Source organism: Lissotriton vulgaris, chromosome 10, assembly GCF_964263255.1.
Source record: "Lissotriton vulgaris chromosome 10, aLisVul1.2, whole genome shotgun sequence".
Taxonomy (NCBI): Eukaryota; Metazoa; Chordata; class Amphibia; order Caudata; family Salamandridae; genus Lissotriton; species Lissotriton vulgaris.
This window is the reverse complement of record NC_141698.1, coordinates 857,289,436-857,310,078: the sequence shown is the minus strand read 5'-3', so window position 1 is coordinate 857,310,078 and position 20,643 is coordinate 857,289,436. Positions and strand designations below refer to the sequence as shown.

The window sequence follows — 20,643 nt, the reverse complement described above, 5'->3', positions numbered from 1 at the left end:
AGGTAACAGATAATTGCCTAAGCGATCACAACCCACTGACACTGAATCTTAATATCTGTGCCAGTGATAAAGCTAGTCCTCTGGCACACTTAAGTAATACTAACATTGCGCCAACAGATCAAGCTCACCGGCTAAGCAGGATTTAATTACTCCGGGCAGTTTTATTGAAAGCCTAACTGGTGTATGCACAGAGGAGTTTGGTATCTGTGCAGACCCGGACGCCAATCCTGTAATAGTCCTGGATGCCTTTGATCGTATTACTAAACAAGTGGCGGCTAACAGGACAGTTCCTTGCAAAACTAGGCCTTTAAAACATAAAAGATGGTTTGACGACACCTGTACAAGAGCCCATAAAGACATGCAGATAGGATTAAGGATGCAAGGAAGGCATATAAAATTGTTGTGGGGAGTAGGAAGAAACACCTAAGAGAGATGGCCTGGGAAGAGCTCAGCCAAGATAAAGTTTTATCAAATAGCTCCAGGTTCTGGAGCGTGGTGAACAGTCCTACCTTTGATGAATCAACTAATCTTGTTTTAGACTGCCACATTCCCCCTGAGAAATAGGTACAACACTTTGGGGGTGTTTATAGTGATGTTAGTCAAGGATCCCCAGGTTGGACAGTGGACAGTGGGTGTGTCTCGTCCCCTTTGCATTTCACTAAGGACGAAGTAATAGAAGCAATTGGGTCTACATCAAGGGGGAAAGCGCCTGGCCATGACGGCGTTCCAGCTGACCTTTATAGAGCTGATCCTATCTTATGGTCTAAAATCTTAACTTAGGTTTTTAATGCAGTTGCCCAGGTTGGTATTCAACTGTCTTGGGCCAAAGCAGTTATTATCCCAATTTTCAAAAAGGGAGCCAGAGATGACCCGGCCTGTTACAGGCCAATATCTCTCCTGGACTCTGCGGCCAAAATCATGGGGAAAGTTGTCCTTGCCTGACTAACGGACTGGTTTGATCAAAAGAATATCATCTCAGATCTCCAATACAGTTTTAGGGAGGGCAAAGGTACAGTGGGTCGATGTCTTAATCTTCATTTAATATTTGGAAAGTACACGGTTGCTAAGCAGGGGGACCTGCATCTGGCATTTATGGATTTATCTTCTGCCTTTGATCTTGTTAATCGATCAAAGTTATGGGCGATACTTCATGTAATGGGCCTAGATGCAGACTTGATCTCCTTCTTGGCAGCCATGCATGAGAACACTATAGCCTCTGTGCGCTATAACAAAGATGGTAGCCTCACAGACTCATGGCCCGTCAAAAGAGGGGTGAGACAGGGGTGCATTTTAGCACCCCTGTTGTTCACTCTCTATATTATTAATTTAGGGCCTGTTCTAATTTCCAGTTGTAAAAACATCCCAAGGGCTTGCACAAAAAATGATCCCAGCTCTGCTTTACGCAGGTGATGCGGTTTTGCTGGCAAGGACTTCAAGAGGGCTTCAAACTCTTTTAAATTGTTTTATTGACTTTATGGACTCTCTAGATTTGGTTACAAATTTTAAAAAATCCCACTCTATGTCCATCGGCTCCGTTAGAGCAAGGAAGGCTAAATTCTATTGTAAGAACATGGAATTAACAAAGGTGTTCGCCTTCCCTTATTTGGGGGTTCTTTTCGACGACCGACGCTCATGGGTTACCCAGCGTATGCATAAAAGGAACACCTTAGCCCGAGCCTCGGGGGCCATTGTGGAATTCGCATAAAGAATTGGCTCGAAACCTCTCCCCGCACTCTTAAAAATCTATAACGCCAAGTGTCTTCCAATCGTGACTTATGAGAGTGATTTATGGGGCTATCTAGAGACGTTTTTAATCCAGGTGGTTAAAATTGTGTTTTTTCATAAATTACTGTCGGTCCCGGCCTCTACCCCTGTTTTTAACATCCATGAGGACCTTGGAGCTGGCTTCATCTCAGACCAGATTGCGGTTGCCCCTATAATGTGCTGGCTGAGAATTGGGGCCCAATCGTCGCCCAACCTAAACCAGCTGATTATCCAAGACTGCATCTCGCTAGACAAGGGTCTAGATATACCTTGGGTTCGCTATATCAAGTCCCAAATGGCTATTCTCGGATGCCCTGAGCTATTTTTAAGTCCAAGAGCTCTGTGCAAATCAGCGATTAGAGACTTGAAGCGGCAGTTTCTGAACAGATAAATGCTGTATAGGGAGGAAAGGGAACTAGTGAAAGCCACAGTGAGAAGCTTTGTCACACTGAGCATAGGTAGACAGCTGCAACCATATCTAACATATATAAATAGGCCTTATCATCTGTTTGTCTTAGATAGATTCAAGCATAATATGATTCCCTGACTACTGGCCTTCCCGAGAGGGTTCTTTAAAGAAGGTTTGCTAAGACCCTGTCCTTGTGACAACTTCTCAGACCAAAACATTCTCCATATGATATTTTTCTGTGAGTTTTACGTTTCGTTACGCAGGAAATTCATCATCCCCCTCCTAAAAGGTCTACATTTTGGAAAAGTCAGACCAGCGCTAGCATACTTACAAATGTTGGCATCGCCCATGGTGTGCTTTGGAGTTGCCAGCTACATAACAGGCGCTATTAGGTGCAGGAATAGGCTGATGATAGCATAAATGGGACTATGTCTTAAATACATTTATTTATTTAATACTAAGTGTCTTTCAACAGTACAACATGTAAATAGTAGATATTTTTGGCAATTGTAGTTTTATTAATATGTATTTATTGACTTAGGACTTATGGTGTTGGATAGGATTGCGCTGTACATGTTGGTTTTTATAATATGTGCAGTGCTATGAAACTTGAAATATAACTTATGTAATAATGAATTGATTGCATTATAATGTTTTGTGATGTGCACTTTGATGGTTTTTAATCTAACCAAATAAAGTTATACTTGACTTGACTTGATTAGAAGGTATAAGATCCGAATCACCTGAGAAAGGGACCCTAATAAACCCCACAGACATCTGAGGGCAACTGGCCGTGGCTTCTCAGAGGACCATGGCAGCCTTGCAGTGCAAGCTTGCTTTCCCCGCAACACTTTGTTTTGTTTTTTAAGGAACACAAGCGCTTTAAAAACCCACGCGCTGCCCGCCCCCTTCGCTGTAGCTTTCCTTTTCAAGTGGACTGCGATTGAGCGCATTCATGACCTTCAGGACAGCATAGCATACATCACACAAGACAAAAAAAGAATGTGATCACCCAGCCAATCCCATGACAAACAAGCATTTGCAATGCAAAAGGACTCTTATTTACGCGCGGCCTATTGCATTGGAAATGGGAGGGCAGGCATCCAAGAAGGCACAGGAGTGGGGGGGTTAGGTGGGTGCGAGAAGTCACAGACTGCAGGAGGGGGTGGGGGGGGGACAGGGAAGAAAATAGTGCTGTAGTAAAGGGGCCCATAGCCAGGGAAGGATACAAATAACAATATGGCTGTCAGGAGGAGGGACTAACAAGCCTAAAACCAATCAGAAGGCATAAGGCAGCATTTAGGATCTAGGTAAATCCAAAAGATGGGCAGAGAGTGGGCAGAGCTTCCATGAAGCTTCCACGCTATAGTGTATACTGCATGTATCGCAAAGCGACCAGCGCATGCGCTGCAACGCTAGGCGAGATCTAAAAATGAAAGCTGGTTGCTACAACCTAGCTCCACCACCAAACATTAAGCACTGCATTAGCGCCCCAAGCACATTTTTTGCTATGCTCGAGGTCTTGGAGAGGTCACTGGTGGTGTTCTCACTGAGCTGCCAGTCTGGTGGGCCAGTGTAGTCGCGGTAAAACGCAGGCCCCGGTGTTCCAGCAGGGAATGCTGCCCCAGCACCGGAATCTGCCCGCTAGTCCTTGTTACTGAAGGGGACACTTCACCAGTGGAGCCAACTTACCTGAATTGCCTACTAACCCCCCCATTTCTCACCATGTTTTGCCTTACACTTTAAGTCCAATGCCCTTACTACTAACTGTATTCCCACTGAAAAAACATATGAACCAATTTCATGAAGATCTTTCATTATTGTACAGAAAGTTTATTGCTTAATGGTTAAACTTGGGAAAAGGGGCCTGTTCGATCTGGCTCTCTTTTGGTAAACAGTAACTGAAGTCTGCTGTATAAATTTTGTTTGTATGCTGTGGCTAAAGTTAATACTTTTTGTGCTCTGTCAGGTTTGTTGTGTCTTGCACAGCCTGGAAATCCTGTGCCACTACAGACCCAGAAAAGCTGGTTAAGACCCTGTTCCAAACCTTTCACGAGATGGCCGAGCTGGTACCCACACCCCCGCAGTAAAGAAGGTTCGGAAGATGCAAGTGTACACTGTGCTGCTTAATCTCATCTAACACTGACGACAATGAATGCTGGTTGCGAAGAAGGGTGACCATCACTACATAAAATAGAATTACTTGATTCCACTAAACTGTAACTACGGGAAGAACGCACAAAACATATTAGCATTTAATAAAAACACAATGGAGGAAAATACAAAAACTGTTATTAATTCTTCACACAGTGGCACAAAATGTTACCAAATTAAAAAAAACGTTTTTTTATTTTAAAGAAACCCTGATACATGGAAAAATGCTACAGCAATGGTTTTTATTTTTTTTGTATTTAGATTTTACTCTTGTCACACGTCTTACTGGGTTTATTTTTACAGTGGGACATTTTTCAGTGGGAAATTTAGTTTCCATTGCTGGTTTAATCGGAGGAAATGGGAAAAAAATTCAGTTCAAGTGTAATTAATAACCGATATGTTGAATATGTGGCACATGGATACAGTTTTTAGAGGTGCAGTGCTCCTTTTTAGGGCTCGGCCTACATCCCACAAAGTGGGTGCGGCTTCAGAGTCCTTTAGAGAGGACTTCGACAAACTAACCTATGAATTCCAGAGAAGCGCGTGAATTTTGTTTGTTATATATGGCAGCTGCATGGCAATTGGCCCTCGCATGGCTGTGTTTTTACTAGCCAGCACGCAATAGGCCATAGTCTGTAGAGTTTCTCCACTTCCTGCATATTCTGTGCGGAGACACGCAGCAGAAGGCTATAATTCATCAATTACCAGCTGTCAGGGGCCGCCGTAAATGAAGCCAGATGCGGGGCGCGCATTCAGCACTCTCCAGTGAATTTCTTTTCAGCTGTGTGTGCGCGCATGCTGGCTCCCTGGCAAAGCTTGTGGGCCCGTGGTAATTGAAGCCAGATGCCGGGCGCGTATGCCCCATTCTCTGCTGTGTGCTCCTTCACCGTGCATTTTGTTTAACAATAGCGATCGCGAAAGTGATCGCTTTCAATGCTGCTTTATTGCCGTCGCAAGTATTTATTTATTTATTAACATGCCGGGTCTTAGTAAAGTACATGTCAAAGGCTAGGAAAAGTAGGTTATTGCAGTGAACTATATCAATAATGGACGTTTCGCAGGAACAATTGCCCAAGAAAACTGTTCCACCCTGTTATACATTTTTTTTTTCATTTATGCGTAACTATTGAATTGGGTCTACAATGGCACACAGGTACACGCTAAGCTGCTCTTGATTTGTTTTAGGCTCTGTAAAGAACGTCAGCCCATATTTGTACAGGATCAACAAATCTTTGTAGTTTCAACGCCCCCTCCCTTCTCAGCCGGGACAAGCCCCTGCCCTCGGAGCACACTGTGTTCACTTTGTTGTGCGGCGTCCAAAGGGGCACTGAACCACTGGTAACTGGCAGTGCTGGAGTGTATTAAACACAAAAACCCTTGGTTACAGGACATAAGGATTATTATAGTGTGAGTGCAGAGTGCGCAGAGTGCAGATTGTGAAGTAGTTAGTGCAGAGTGAGTGTGCAGAGTGCATAGTGCAGAGTGAGTGTGCAGAGTGAGTGTGCAGAGTGCAGAGTGAGTGTGTAGTGTGAGTGTGCAGAGTAGTGAGTGCAGAGTGAGTGCAGAGTGAGTGTGCAGAGTGCAGAGTAGTGAGTGCAGAGTGAGTTTCCAGAGTGCAGAGTAGTGAGTGCAGAGTACTGAGTGCAGAGTGAGTGTGCAGAGTGGAGAGTAGTGAGTGCAGAGTGAGTTTCCAGAGTGCAGAGTAGTGAGTGCAGAGTGAGTTTCCAGAGTGCAGAGTAGTGAGTGCAGAGTGGTGAGTGCAGAGTGGTGAGTGCAGAGTGGTGAGTGCAGAGTAGTGAGTGCAGAGTGCATAGTAGTGAGTGCAGAGTGCAGAGTAGTGAGTGCAGAGTGAGTGTGCAGAGTGAAGAGTAGTGAGTGCAGAGTGAGTTTCTGGGGTGCAGAGTAGTGAGTGCAGAGTGAGTGTGCGGAGTGCAGAGTAGTGAGTGCAGAGTGAGTTTCCAGAGTGCAGAGTAGTGAGTGCAGAGTAGTGAGTGTAGAGTGCAGAGTAGTGAGTGCAGAGTAGTGAGTGCAGAGTAGTGAGTGCAGAGTAGTGAGTGCAGAGTAGTGAGTGCAGAGTGGTGAGTGCAGAGTGGTGAGTGCAGAGTGGTGAGTGCAGAGTAGTGAGTGCAGAGTGTGAGTAGTGAGCGCAGAGTAGTGAGCGCAGAGTAGTGAGTGCAGAGTAGTGAGTGCAGAGTTGTGAGTGGAGAGTTGTGAGTGCAGAGTGTAGAGTGAGTGTGCAGAGTGCAAGTGCAGTGTGTGAGTGCAGAGTGAGTGTGCAGAGTGGAGAGTTGTGAGTGGAGAGTTGTGAGTGCAGAGTTGTGAGTGCAGAGTGGTGAGTGCAGAGTGGTGAGTGCAGAGTGGTGAGTGCAGAGTAGTGAGTGCAGAGTGAGTGTTTAGAGTGCAGAGTAATGAGTGCATAGTGAGTGTGCAGAGTGCATAGTAGTGAGTGCAGAGTGAGTTTGCAGAGTTTTGAGTGGAGAGTGCGGAGTTGTGAGTGCAGAGTGGTGAGTGCAGAGTGGTGAGTGCAGAGTGGTGAGTGCAGAGTGGTGAGTGCAGAGTGGTGAGTGCAGAGTAGTGAGTGCAGAGTAGTGAGTGCAGAGTGAGTGTGCAGAGTAGTGAGTGCAGAGTAGAGAGTGCAGAGTGTCATTAGTGAGTGCAGAGTAGTGAGTGCAGAGTAGTGAGTGCAGAGTATGAGTGCAGAGTACAGAGTAGGAGTTGTGAGTGCAGAGTAGTGAGTGCAGAGTACAGAGTAGGAGTAGGAGTTGTGAGTGCAGAGTGCAGAGTAGTGAGTGCAGAGAAGTGAGTACAGAGTGAGTTTCCAGAGTGCAGAGTAGTGAGTGCAGAGTAGTGAGTGTAGAGTGCAGAGTAGTGAGTGCAGAGTGCAGAGTAGTGAGTGCAGAGTAATGAGTGCAGAGTAGTGAGTGCAGAGTAGTGAGTGCAGAGTAATGAGTGCAGAGTAGTGAGTGCAGAGTGGTGAGTGCAGAGTGGTGAGTGCAGAGTGGTGAGTGCAGAGTGGTGAGTGCAGAGTAGTGAGTGCAGAGTAGTGAGTGCAGAGTGAGTGTGCAGAGTAGTGAGTGCAGAGTAGTGAGTGCAGAGTAGTGAGTGCAGAGTGAGTGTGCAAAGTAGTGAGTGCAGAGTAATGGGTGCAGAGTGTGAGTAGTGAGTGCAGAGTAGTGAGTGCAGAGTATGAGTGCAGAGTAGTGAGTTCAGAGTGCAGAGTAGTGAGTGCAGAGTACAGAGTAGGAGTTGTGAGTGCAGAGTAGTGAGTGCAGAGTGCAGAGTAGTGAGTGCAGAGTAGTGAGTGCAAAGTAGTGAGTGCAGACTAGTGAGTGCAGAGTAGTGAGTGCAGAGTAGTGAGTGCAGAGTAGTGAGAGCAGAGTAGTGAGGGCAGAGTAGTGAGGGCAGAGTAGTGAGGGCAGAGTAGTGAGGGCAGAGTAGTGAGTGCAGAGTAGTGAGTGCAGAGTGTGAGTGCAGAGTAGTGAGCACAGAGTAGTGAGTGCAGAGTGCAGAGTAGTGAGTGCAGAGTAGTGAGTGCAGAGTGAGTGTGCAGAGTAGTGAGTGCAGAGTGAGTGTGCAGAGTAGTGAGTGCAGAATGAGTGTGCAGAGTGCAGAGTAGAATGTGAGTGTGAGTGCAGAGTGTGAGTGCAGCGTGAGTGTGCAGAGTGCAGAGTTGTGAGTGCAGAGTGAGTGTGCAGAGTTGTGAGTGCAGAGTGTAGAGTGAGTGTGCAGAGTGCAAGTGCAGTGTGTGAGTGCAGAGTGAGTGTGCAGAGTGTAGAGTGTAGAGTTGTGAGTGTAGAGTTGTGAGTGCAGAGTAATGAGTGGAGAGTGGTGAGTGGAGAGTGGTGAGTGCAGACTGGTGAGTGCAGAGTGGAGAGTGGTGAGTGCCGATTGCCTGTTCCAGAGAGCAGGGTATGCTTGTGCGCTTACACGGTGCACTGACACACAGGAGCTAAAACAAAGAACATCTGAACACTTGGGAGCTTCATTGAGCCAGCCGGCCTCTGTGAAGGGAGCAGCAAGGAGGGGATGCCTCAACTAATCAAGCACAGCTACTCACAACCTACTTTACGATTACAACACAAGCCAAAGGGCAGAGCTAGGTCTTTTTGCATTACGCAGGGTGAGCGTGCAGGGTGAGCAGTGTGTGAGCGTGCAGGCTTAACAGTGTGTGAGCGTGCAGGGTGAACATTGTGTGAGCGTGTAGGGTGAGCAGTGTGTGAGCGTGTAGGGTGAGCAGTGTGTGAGTGTGTAGGGTGAGCAGTGTGTGAGTGTGCAGGGTGAGCAGTGTGTGAGTGTGCAGGGTGAGCAGTGTGTGAGTGTGTAGGGTGAGCAGTGTGTGAGTGTGTAGGGTGAGCAGTGTGTGAGTGTGTAGGGTGAGCAGTGTGTGAGTGTGTAGGGTGAGCAGTGTGTGAGCATGTAGGGTGAGCAGTGTGTGAGTGTGTAGGGTGAGCAGTGTGTGAGTGTGTAGGGTGAGCAGTGTGTGAGCATGTAGGGTGAGCAGTGTGTGAGTGTGTAGGGTGAGCAGTGTGTGAGTGTGTAGGGTGAGCAGTGTGTGAGCGGGTAGGGTGAGCAGTGTGAGTGTGTAGGGTGAGCAGTGTGTGAGTGTGTAGGGTGAGCAGTGTGTGAGTGTGTAGGGTGAGCAGTGTGGGGGTGTGTAGGGTGAGCAGTGTGTGAGCGTGTAGGGTGAGCAGTGTGTGAGTGTGTAGGGTGAGCAGTGTGTGAGCATGTAGGGTGAGCAGTGTGTGAGTGTGTAGGGTGAGCAGTGTGGGGGTGTGTAGGGTGAGCAGTGTGTGAGCGTGTAGGGTGAGCAGTGTGTGAGTGTGCAGGGCGAGCAGTGTGTGAGTGTGCAGGGTGAGCAGTGTGTGAGCGTGTAGGGCAGGGGTCTTCAAACTGTGGGGCGCGACCCCCAGGGGGGCCGTGGAGCGATGCAAAGGGGGTCGCACCTTCACAGTGTCACTTCTGCCCTGGCCTCCAGGGCTTCAGCCCCCCACCTCCCCCATCCTGTGTCTCAGCCCGGGCTGCTGCAGTGCAGCTCGCGCTCCTGGGGCCTTGGCTGGAGTCTTATCTCCGGCCCGAGTTTTTCACAGGTCTTTAAAGACCATTAGCATATTTACATGCCTTTGTCAACTGATTACCAAAGCTTAGTTTTTTTATGGTTCCAGTATCCCCTGGGCCCCCACTCTACCTATTCCTTACATTTGTATTTTTACACTTACTGCTGTAGTGTGAGAATGCATTTAATGAAAAGAAATATAAAGTTGGGTTGCCAAAAGAAACATGCCTGCTGTGTGTTGTTTAAAGATCCTGCAGCACCTGCTCTTGACACTAAATTGAGTTATAAATAAAAAAAGTATGTATTAATTAGTTATGTGACTTCTGTCTGTAATCTCTTTAATTATTAGTCATGGATCATTGAGGCATCCCTAGAACCCAATTAAAAGTGTTTTCTATTTATAATTGCTGTTCTAAGTATTCACAGATAAGTGCAAAAAATACAGCTGTAGGTGACTGATTATTTCTGAGCCATCAAAATAATGAGCTGGTAACCCTAATCATTAGACTGGAAGTTTGTTGCAGGATCAGCACATTATTTATTTCCTCCACCCTCGAACCCTGATTAATGCCATTATAGCAATAATTTAACTTCTATCCGAAACCCTACGCTTCAAGTTTGTGGGAATGCACCCTGCTTTCAGACTACTCACTTCTCATTCTCGCCTCCACTTTCACGTTCACCCTGCACTCCCAGCGATCACAATGCAATCACACTGATCACCATGCACTCACACTGATCACCATGCACTCACACTGATCACCATGCACTCATACCATACACTCACACCATTCACCCGCTCACCCTGCACTCACAGTGATCATAATGCACTCACACTGATCACCATGCACTCCCACTGATCACCATGCACTCACACTGATCACCATGCACTCACACTGATCACCATGCATTCACACTGATCACCATGCACTCACAACATTCACCCGCTCACCCTTCTCTCACAGTGATCACTCTGCACTAAAAATTCGCTTGCATTGTTCACTCTGTACCTCACCCTGCAGTTACACGAGCACACTTCTCACCCTGCACTCATGTGACACTCCACTCACCTGTCCCCCCCTTACTGCTCAATCTGTAGCTCACTCAAACAAGGCCATCACTAACCATGCACTAATTCGTCCCACTCTGCACTTACAGCCGGACCCAAATTCATATGGTCACCTCACTCACCCTGCAGTCACTCCTTTTACCCTACTCTCACACTGTTGCATTGCTCACCGTGCAGTCACATGGGCACTCTTGTCACCCACACAGTGCAGAAGGTTAAAGTGCCTGGTACAAAGAAGATGTACCATGCACATCACAGAACTGAGTGTGAGTAAACTATGAGTAGCGCTATAAAAAATGAAATGTTTGTCAGACAGGTGCTATAGAGAGATGAGGTGTATTGTTGGTGAGTGGTAGTGAGGGAATTCATGGAGAAGGTGGAAAGACTGTTGCACCGTGTGCGACCAGTGCTTGGACAAGCCCTGGCTGGGAGTGTTAACCCCCCCCCCCCCCGAAGTTCGGGTCTAGTGGATCCCCTGCTTCTGCCTATTATTTACATTTGTAGTGAGCTACTGTTACCAAAAGGTGACCCTGTATTACTCTGCTATATCTGTAAAGCGCACTGATACCCGCACGGGTCATGTTCGCTCTCTATAAAAACTTAAAATAAATAAATAAATAAATAATAAGAGAGGGATGGAAGGAAGGGGGTGAGAGGAAAGGGGCATGGGTAAACTGCTTAGCTCTTTACAAGACCGCCACGGTTTGAATGCACCCTTGCTGCTCCCGACCATAGCCAGGTGAGCTTCTAATGTGGCAGCGTGTATCCCTGTGGATTGGGAGGCCCTTCACAGAGGTTGACTAGACATCTTTCTGATGTTAATTGCTGTATTTTGGTTATAAACTGGTACTGATGGGGTGAAATCTTTCCTCAGTATTACTGTGTTTAAAAAAATTCTAAATAATAAAGCAATACTACCCCAAAATACGCAGCATCACAGAACATTATTTACATTTTCTACTCACACAGTTTAGTCAAGCCAGTCGCATAATTTGGTCCTCACCTTCCTCATAACCTAGAGATTTAGATATTTTTGTCAGGAGGGGGTCCTTACGTTTGAAAATGTTGACAAGGGGGTCTCGGCATCCAAAAGTTTGAAGACCTCTGGTGTAGGGTGAGCAGTGTGAGTGTGCAGGGTTAACAGTGTGTGAGTGTGCAGGGTGAACAATTCCAATCCAAACCACATAATTGCATTACACACCACATGCATACACTCCATAACACATGGCTAAAAGACATTGCCATTTACAATGCCATTAGCTCTAACTCAAATAAATCCGAGACCTATTGCATTTCCAATGCTTGTTTATTTGCGTTTCCTTAACTACGATCATTCTATTATTAATCACCAGGGAAGTTTACGCTTAATCTGTTGTTCATATAGTTCACCACTAGGGACCACCAGTGTCTCACAAATGGAAAAAGCTTGAGCGTGAGAAAGCATACGAATTTGTATTTATCATTTCATATTTGTACATCTAGTACCGTGCCGATCAGGAGGGTCAAGCGGGAAACTTTCTTGTTCAGTATTTGTTTTAATAAACAGAAAAGACCAACCCAGGACTGAACACGAAACTTAGTGGACTTCTGTTATGTTTTCCCTTTCCGTTGCTTTGTTTTTTGTGGATAGCAAAGAAAAGGGCCTAAACGAGGGCACTGTGGTTTCCTTTCTTTTCCTTATTTAAATCCGAACCTGAACATGGGCTGAGAAGGAGTTAAACGTGTATCTTTTAGTAACACAGCTGCCAAGTTTTCAGATTGCTTATTTGTGAAAATTCCATGGTTTTAGTGCACTCATGAGTGACATTAAACTTCCAGATGTGTGACATTTTGAGTGACACTTTCTCATGAGTAAAACCAAGCAATGAAGTGCACATAAAGATACATATCAGATTTTAAAACCTTTTTATTAGCAAAAAGCCTTAAAAGTATCTTGACTCTTCTCCAAGACCCCTGACATAGAAACTTACCATTTGCTTATTAATGAACAATACATTTCTGCATGCTTCATGCCAACAATGCTCATGTTCATAGTGCTTTCAGTCGCAGGCTGCAACCTCGCAGCTCTATAATACATTACTTAGTATTACCCTACTGAATCAACCAGTTTTCCAGTGTTATAGGATAAGCTGAGCAATTCTTTAGGTAAATAAAAAATTGGAGCTCTGTTCCAATGAGCATATTCTTTTTTATTTGAACTGAAACCCAGACATTTTAGCTTTGTGAATGTTTATATCTCGTGCAGTAATGATGACCTCTGTGAAAAGAGCCAAGGTAAGTGGCGGTCGTGAGCCTAGGATCTCATGCTCCTGTAATAACTTCAAGCAATCGCCGCTTTGCCCTTTAAGAGTAAATATTTTAGTTTGTAGTGAGAAGGTTCCCCAGCAGCTAGGCATGTCCAAATAATCGTTGTGCAAATGCACGTGCTGACCACTCAGGTTGTACAATTGTCAGCCGTGTATGTCGGTTCGCTGCTGAGCGAGCCTCAACCCTGCACTAGGAAATCGAGCAATGTGATAATGATTTGATTTTTTGTTTTAACCTCCACAAACTACATTAAATATAAGGCAAAGTGGACATTCCCAAGTTTTAACGCCAGTGCTTAAAACACAAGCATAAACTAATAAGGGTATTGTTATAACTTACTCTTTGTGAAATGTAAAATTAATGTTTAAAGTTGAATGCAAGGCCTTATTTACAATAGCCAGCACAACCTCTTCAAAGGATCGGGCGGCAGCAACTGCCACCCTCTGCCTCTGTGTCTGATCTGGGGGACTTCGTAGCCAATTGGAAACTATGAGGTCACCAGGGGTCGAGTCAGGAGTACACGCAGGTACACGGCGTCCACACAGTGGGGCAGATTTATGAGGCCCTTGCGCCACGTTTACGCTGCTGTTGCGTCACGCAAGGCAGCGTAAACGTGGCGCATCCCTACGAGGCATTTACAACGTGACGCATCTAGGCAGATGCGTCACGTTGTAAAGCCTTGCGCCACTTGTGGGCATTCCGGTGCAGGGTGGGCGTTCCGGGGCAGGTGCGCCTTGCAAAAGTGGCTGAGTGAAATCTATAAGATTTCACTCAGTCACTTTCAGGCCAATGCTGCGTCAAAAACCCAGCGCCTGCTTGGAACAGGCGTAGGTCTTGACGCAGCATTGTCAAGATGGGGCACCCCCGAGCCTTGCTGGAGCTGGGTCGCTCTTGCGACGCAACTCCAGCAATGCGTCACCTTTACGGCACAGATGCGTCACGCATCTGTGCCGTTTTTGCCCCATGATGCGCCGGATTGTAAATGGGGCGCACCATGGATGGCGGAGCAGCAGCGCAAAATAACTGGCGCATCCCTGGGGATGCGCCAGTTATCATAAATCTGCCCCACTATTTTTACAGGGTGGACGCCGTCCCCCCTGCCAAGAAGTTAGGCCCCGCACAAATATGTTGAACTTGTCCCAGTGTAAGACACCGGGACAAGTTCAGCGGCGCTTGTACGTTGTCTGCTTTCCATTCCCAGAAGCAATGTCCAGGCAGTGAGGGAGCCTTTTTCACCTTCAGCTGGGCCAAGTTAAGGGCCATCCAGCCTCCTTTTGGTTGTATATGCTGACTGGGGTCCGCCTGGAACCTTACATTTAAATGTAAATGACACAGAGGGAAAACGAAGACACGCAGCTTGCCTTCTCTTCACAGGTACTTAAGAGAGGAATTCTTTTGCTCTGTTCTGTCACTGTATATAAATGCAGACACTGTAAGACTGTTAGATGGGTTAGTCTGTCCCAGTATTTACACAAAACATTTAAATTGAATTTAAATAGCACTATTTTATTTCTTTTATTGCGCTACCTCGTGACGTCAGAGGTCATTTGCATACTGTCTTACGTGGTCAGTCCCCCCCACTTCTTTTTATTGGACTTGTGCCCTGGAGGTCACAATGAAGCCTTAAACTAATAGGCAAGGTGCCTCCCCTGGATTGTGTTCATGACCAATGGTTGCACTGATAGATCGACACCACGTGGTCCACTGACTTTGAGCAGGACGAGGCAGCTCGGCTTTCTTGAACTGCCTAGTGAAAATGATCCCCCGACCATGGTGCAGCGCTGCACCTAACAGTGTTGATGACCATATAGTGAATATTTAAAAGGAGAACAGCATCCAGTGCTGAGGGAACAGAGAACGCAGCTCTCCTTTGGAAAGCACAGAAAGCTCACTAGTTAAATCGTAAAGGGGTAGTCCTCGGGGCAATCTAAAGTGTGACTAATGCATTTTAGTGCTGTGATGCGGACAACAGCACTAACATGAGTTAGTCTAATCACTGATGCTTGGTACTTGGCAGGGCTGTACCAATGCAAATTTCAACACGATGAGAAGTGGCAATGGGTAAGCCATATACAATACATATTTTTGCAAACATGGGCTTATCACAAGCCCATGCAGCTCTGGGGGGGGGGGGGGGGGGCTACACCCCTTCAGGGCCTCCAGCTGACGTCAGTGGATATCTGTGAAAATGGGCAGTGCTCTGTTTGTAAAATAATCAGTGCTGGTGGCCTAAGCTCTGCACAGAAGCCAGCAGTTGGAGCAATTAACTGTCGGCCCACTGAAACCTAAGGCTGCGTAGTCTTGACTCCACCTCAGGCCTCCTTAATCCACTACCAGACACTCCTTGCCCTTTATCGCTCTTGCCAGTTTGTGCTTTCTCACTTTAAAGCATTTTTTTCCTTCTTGTTCTTCCTCTGTCTTTACCCTTTGTTTTGTCCCTTCTATTGCACTTGGCAAATCTCTGATGCATAAAAATAAACGCCAGTGGGCGCACCAACAGCCACCGGCACTGGTTGTGGGACACTCGGGCCCTTCATCACAATTTGCATGGTGGGGGCATCATTTTGTGTTGCGCCACTGGCTGCACTTGATAATATCAAGCAGCAACTCTATTGCTATTTGTTTCAGCCTGGTTTCATTCAGCATTATGACTGGTGAAACGCCAAGGCAAAACAGTGTCCAATGCAAAGTATGAGGGTTACTCAATAATCAGATCAGAGGGTGAAGAGAAGCATCGTGTTTATTCCATAAGCCTATGCTACAGCATACCAACTGCCAATTCCGGAGCATGCCGGCTCCTCACTCTCAATTCTAGAACTTTGTGACCGCAAGATTCCATTGTTCTAGTCTGTTCTACAATGTTCTGGTATTTTCTAAAATGCAAGCAACATGGGTGATGGACAAATACTACATATCTCCCTTTTTTCGCAAAATATATTTTCCTCAGGAGTCCCATACAAGTAAGCACAGATGCACATAACAGTGACTAACGTACTTGAAAAAGACAAACAAAATATAAAAAAAGTTAAGAAATGATTTTTATTCTCAGCTTCACAGTGTTAAAATTAGACACAAGTATCACATTACAATTCCACAGAAAATGGGGAGTTAACAATGTAATAACTGCAGCTGTATTACTGAACTAAGTAATCTTTAAGGAATCTCAGGGGCGAGTCACCCCCCCCCCCCCCTTGATCTGAGTCAAACAGTGTTTTCCCTCTTTCGTATCACAGGACTGTCATTTGTATGTCAACTTTCTGACCTTGCTTCATTGTTGTTTTCACGTGTCTCCCCCATATTTCCATATTGAAACATCATGTGCCTTGAACGCGTTGCGAAAGAGCTTTATGACTTTCATGGGTTCAGTCAGTTTTGAACATTGTTTGTTGCAATTTGTGGCTTTCACTCTTACTCAATCACAGCCGCGGTGTGTCGATTGGGGCGTAGGGGCATAGCCCCACCAGCCCACATGGACCCGCATCGTGGCCGCCGGCCGCAATCCTGTCAAAATAAAATTGCTGACTGTACATAAACCAATACATTAATTACAACAATAATCAGCCGCCGGGAATCCGGGACACCCCCGGAGATTTTGGAGAGCGCAAGGGGGGTGGCCTGCTGCAGCTTGAGTGACAGACAGTCCACACGCTCAGGCTGCAGCAGACAGTAGTGCGCAGGTGCGATTTGGTTTCCAACTAGCCGAAGCATGCGCACTGAAGTTCCCGAGCGGGACCCAGGGGTATTGTGAACGGAGTGTTTTGCACAACAAATGTATTTTGGCTATGTAATCTTTTTGAAGATCAGTTATTCAAACCTCTAGCCGTCCTCCATAAGCCTAGCTGATTATATCTCCACGGATGCATGCTTCTCCAAAGCCTGTGAATACTTTACATACAAAGGTACTGAATTTTTTACATCTCCCGCCGGAAACAGAGCAGCGGCGGGAAATAATGGCCGGCCTGTCTTCATCTGCAAATGTGCAATGTTTGGACTCTGTTTAGAATGGTCAAATAAATTAATTCTAAGTAAGTCCTCGGTAGATTCATTCAAAAGGTTAGGTTTCCCTTGTCAGATTGCCATAACTACTTAATCATATTCTGAGTGGGTTTCCAAATCACTAGCACATGTTTCATTCATCATTTGTGGTTAGACTAGACACTACTTGGTTTATTATCTTAGGAGCAGGAAAGCATGACTAGGATACCCACGGCTATTACAGTGGTCATCTCACAATAATGAACTACATATTCGGCCATTAAAAGAAAACCCGAACTATGTTTTTATAATGAACGCATTAGCCTTGACAAAACGTGTTACTGTGCTGAATATTTCCCATGCTTCTTTCTGCGCACATTGTAAGCCTGTCCAGCTACCGTGGGCACATTCCTCTTACTCTTTCTAATATGCCAGTCAGATTCTCAGCATTCAGAACGTATTCTCAAGTAGTGATGCTCATACTGCCACTCAACATCACTCTAGTGACACGACTAATCGACTCAGGAATCAGATTCGGTGAAGCAAGGAAGTGTCGCACAGTGTCAATCATGGTATTCAAGGATCGTCCCTTGAGCAGTATCTCACTTCATTACAGAATATGTAATTTGCGTGAAACAGTAACCTTTTCGTTACACAGTACAGAAATGCAGTCTGATGATTCTGTGGACTTAATGCCTCCATATTTCACCCTGTGTATTCAAAGTAGTAAGTACTATGCAGCAGGATATATATCAAGGTGCCAGTTGGAGTCAGTCATCCGTGGTTGTTTACATGCAGAGTATAACACGCAGTCTTGCAATGTTCTGTGACAAGCCAGGAGGAGTAACTCTTCACTGTTAACCTCTGTACACCAAGGTGGATTGAAGCGATCGAGACGCAATCTGTAATGTTTATGGCTATCTCAGAGCCTTAGTTTGCTGCAGCCAGCATTGGTGTCCTGCTGTGCTGTCTGTCATGTTTGATTGGCCTGTCCATTTTCTGCTTTGTGCCACTCGCTGGCAATCAAGGAGGTTGCGAGGGTCAACCAAAGAAAAAATAAGTGATCGGGGGTGTGGCACACGGCAGTGTGTGTGGGGGTGTGCGTGTGTGTGTCAATGAAGCTTCGTAAAATATTTTCACTATTCAAAAGCTAATGCGATTGTCTTTATCAGTCAACATTAAGTCTTGCTGGAACCATTTTCAATATAACTAAGAAAATGCAAAATGTAAACCAGTAACCAGAGTCCTCGAGCCTGAAGTAACCTGTCAAGCAAGGCAGAACTCAAGGCGTGACCCAAAGCAAATAGGTTTGTGGCTATGCTGGTCTTGGTAGGAACTGTGATGATGGAGCAGCAAGAGACGGCAGCAACAACATCTCTCAAAAGCCAGTGCTTCTCTCAGACCCAGAGCATTTCTGCTGCAGATACATGGCGGTGAATGCATTAAAGCCACATAATCTTAGGGTCTCCCCCAGATTTGTGCACTGGTTCTTCTGGAGAGCCGTCCAACTGTGTTCATGGCTCTGTAGCCAGCCCTTGTAGTTCTTCTACCCTCTCTAGGAGGGAGAGCAGCCTGAAGAATTCCTATCATCCTTCCTAAACAAGAGATTACATCTTGGAATAATGTTTTTACTGCTGGGTTGCTATTACATGCATATCTGATATTTTATTAATTTTACAGGTTTCTTTATCACGCTGTACATTTTGCCTTGTCATTTTGCTTTTTTGCCCATGTATGTTTCCTATTCCTCCCCTGTTTTTTGTTATTTGACTAGTTCATTCATCCTCTTTTTTATGGTTTAAGGGAGGGGTAGTTCCACTTGTTTTGTTCTGCTTTAGAATATGCTGTAGAACCTTGCATGGTCATTCTGTGGTTATACTGAATAAGCAGCTACCTATGTTATGCCATCTATTAATGGAATAACTGCACTTTCACAATTGCTTTATTAACCTTCCTGCTTTCTCAAATTTGCTTGAAAATGCACGATTTTTCTTCTTTTTTTTCAAAATTTTCTAGGGGGATAACCGCCCCAAACCCCCCTTATGGGGTTCGGGCTCGCGTGCTGCGCTCGCTCTCTACGGTGCCGTATGCAAATCACTTTGTGCCCACCGCTTTAAAATGTCACCCACCGCTCCTGCTCAATCACCCACTTTAAACCAAATAACCTCGGTCTTATACAATTTGTCAAAACTTTCCTTGTGGGCTGCCTGCAAATCCAACTCCTTTTTCCTCCACTGTTTGCCTAAATTAACCCTCACCCAGCCTTTGTGCCATTTCATCCACCCAGGTACCAGTCTAGAATTGGGCTTCCTACTCTTTAACTACTCGAGGAAGTCATACCTGTTGACTGATGAGGAGTTGAGCAAACAGCCTATATGCCTCCACACCTCCTTTTTCCAGCTCACCCATTAGCTTTTGCTGGATGAATGCCCTCCTCAAGTTTTTTGTAAGACAGTTCTACTGCCCCATTGGTTTGTGGGTGATGCAGGACACTAAACTTGAGTGTTATTCTATTACATTGCATAAATTCCTTCATTTCTAGAGAGTACAACTGCACCCCTATCCGGCAAAAGTCCTTGAGAAAGCAATCAACCATAAACTCACCCAACACCTACAAGATCACAACCTCCTGAACCCCTCCCAATCCAGATTTTGAGCTAACCAAAAAACAAAGACAGCCCTAATTGCAGCCACTGATGACATCAGAGCCCTCCTCGACCGCAGGTAAATAGCAGCCCTCATCCTCCTGTTGGATAGTCCCTCTTGTTAGAAGACCCCTACCAGGAAGGTTATAATGGGTCAAGCTAATGTCAGAAACAAGTTTGATTTCTGGCTATTTTGATTATAAGGTGACTAAAACTAGAATGTAATCACAAAAATGGAAAGGAACGTCTTATAGTAATGTCCATATCAACAACTTATTATTGTATTTCTTCAGCAAACTATCAGGCCAAGTTCCAATAATATATTCCAATTTTTATTTCAAAATTGTTGCAGATTAATCAATATGTTACATATTCATAAAGTACACGTATCGTGCTATACCAGACGTCATCAGGGCTCTTTATTTAAATATTACAACCAGTATTGATAGATTTCTTAACAATTATTCAGTTGTTTTTTTCTTGTACTCCATTCAATTAAGTCTAAATGATGAACAATTCTAATTATATATGTTAATCTTTAATTATTCGGTCAACATCTTCTGGCTCTCCAGACAAAACTAGCCAAAATAATATTCAATTCTTATGAATAGCTGTATTAACTTATAGTCTATTCCAGCTTCTTTGGTATTCAAGTTCAAAGACCCTTAATATATACACATAAATATTAGGTCTTCGTGAGTAATTTCCCACAGTGTCCACTGCTCACAAAGTGGGAATTATCAGACCGACTGTTCTTGGAGGAGGCTTATCGTGGCCTTAGCTGATAATGCAAAACTAGGAACGAATAGATACCGTGACGTAGTGAATACTGTGGGAAACTAGTCATGAAGACCGAATATTTATGTGTATATATTAAGGGTCTTTGAACTTGCAATTCTCTTTCCACCAGTACATCCATCCCAGGCCACCAAAAGCTAACCTCAACCTTTGCTGTGTTTTGGTGATCCCCAGATGGCCTTCATGTGCAATGTCAGTCAGTTTTTACCTGAGGGTTTCAGGAGGTATCAATTTTGTGCCTCTGAAGAGGCATCCATCTACTAATGATATTTCTTATCTGACCATCCAATATGGCCTCAGCCGCTCTTCATTCTTTTCTACACCATAACAAATCTTGTATTTTGATTAGAATGGGATCGGTTTCTAACTTTGTTTTACATTTTTCTCCCCAACCACCCCTTTGGTGAGCACACACACATTTTCTTTGTGTAATTCTATATCCTCATTTTGGTTGTCACAGACTTTTTCT

The 20,643-nt window shown here is 45.2% G+C and overlaps 1 protein-coding gene across 2 annotated transcripts in view; it reads left to right on the top strand.

Annotated features, from left to right (window-relative positions):
- LOC147688905 (peroxisomal carnitine O-octanoyltransferase-like) overlaps window positions 1–4,455 on the top strand; it is a 553,955-nt gene extending 549,500 nt beyond the window's left edge. For both annotated transcript variants that reach the window (XM_086941801.1, XM_086941802.1), the window contains one exon: window positions 4,143–4,455. In XM_086941801.1, the coding sequence (XP_086797927.1) occupies window positions 4,143–4,263 (121 nt within the window). In that variant the 3' untranslated portion in view covers window positions 4,264–4,455. The remainder of the gene's footprint in view (window positions 1–4,142) is intronic.
- The last annotated feature ends 16,188 nt before the right edge of the window (window positions 4,456–20,643 follow it).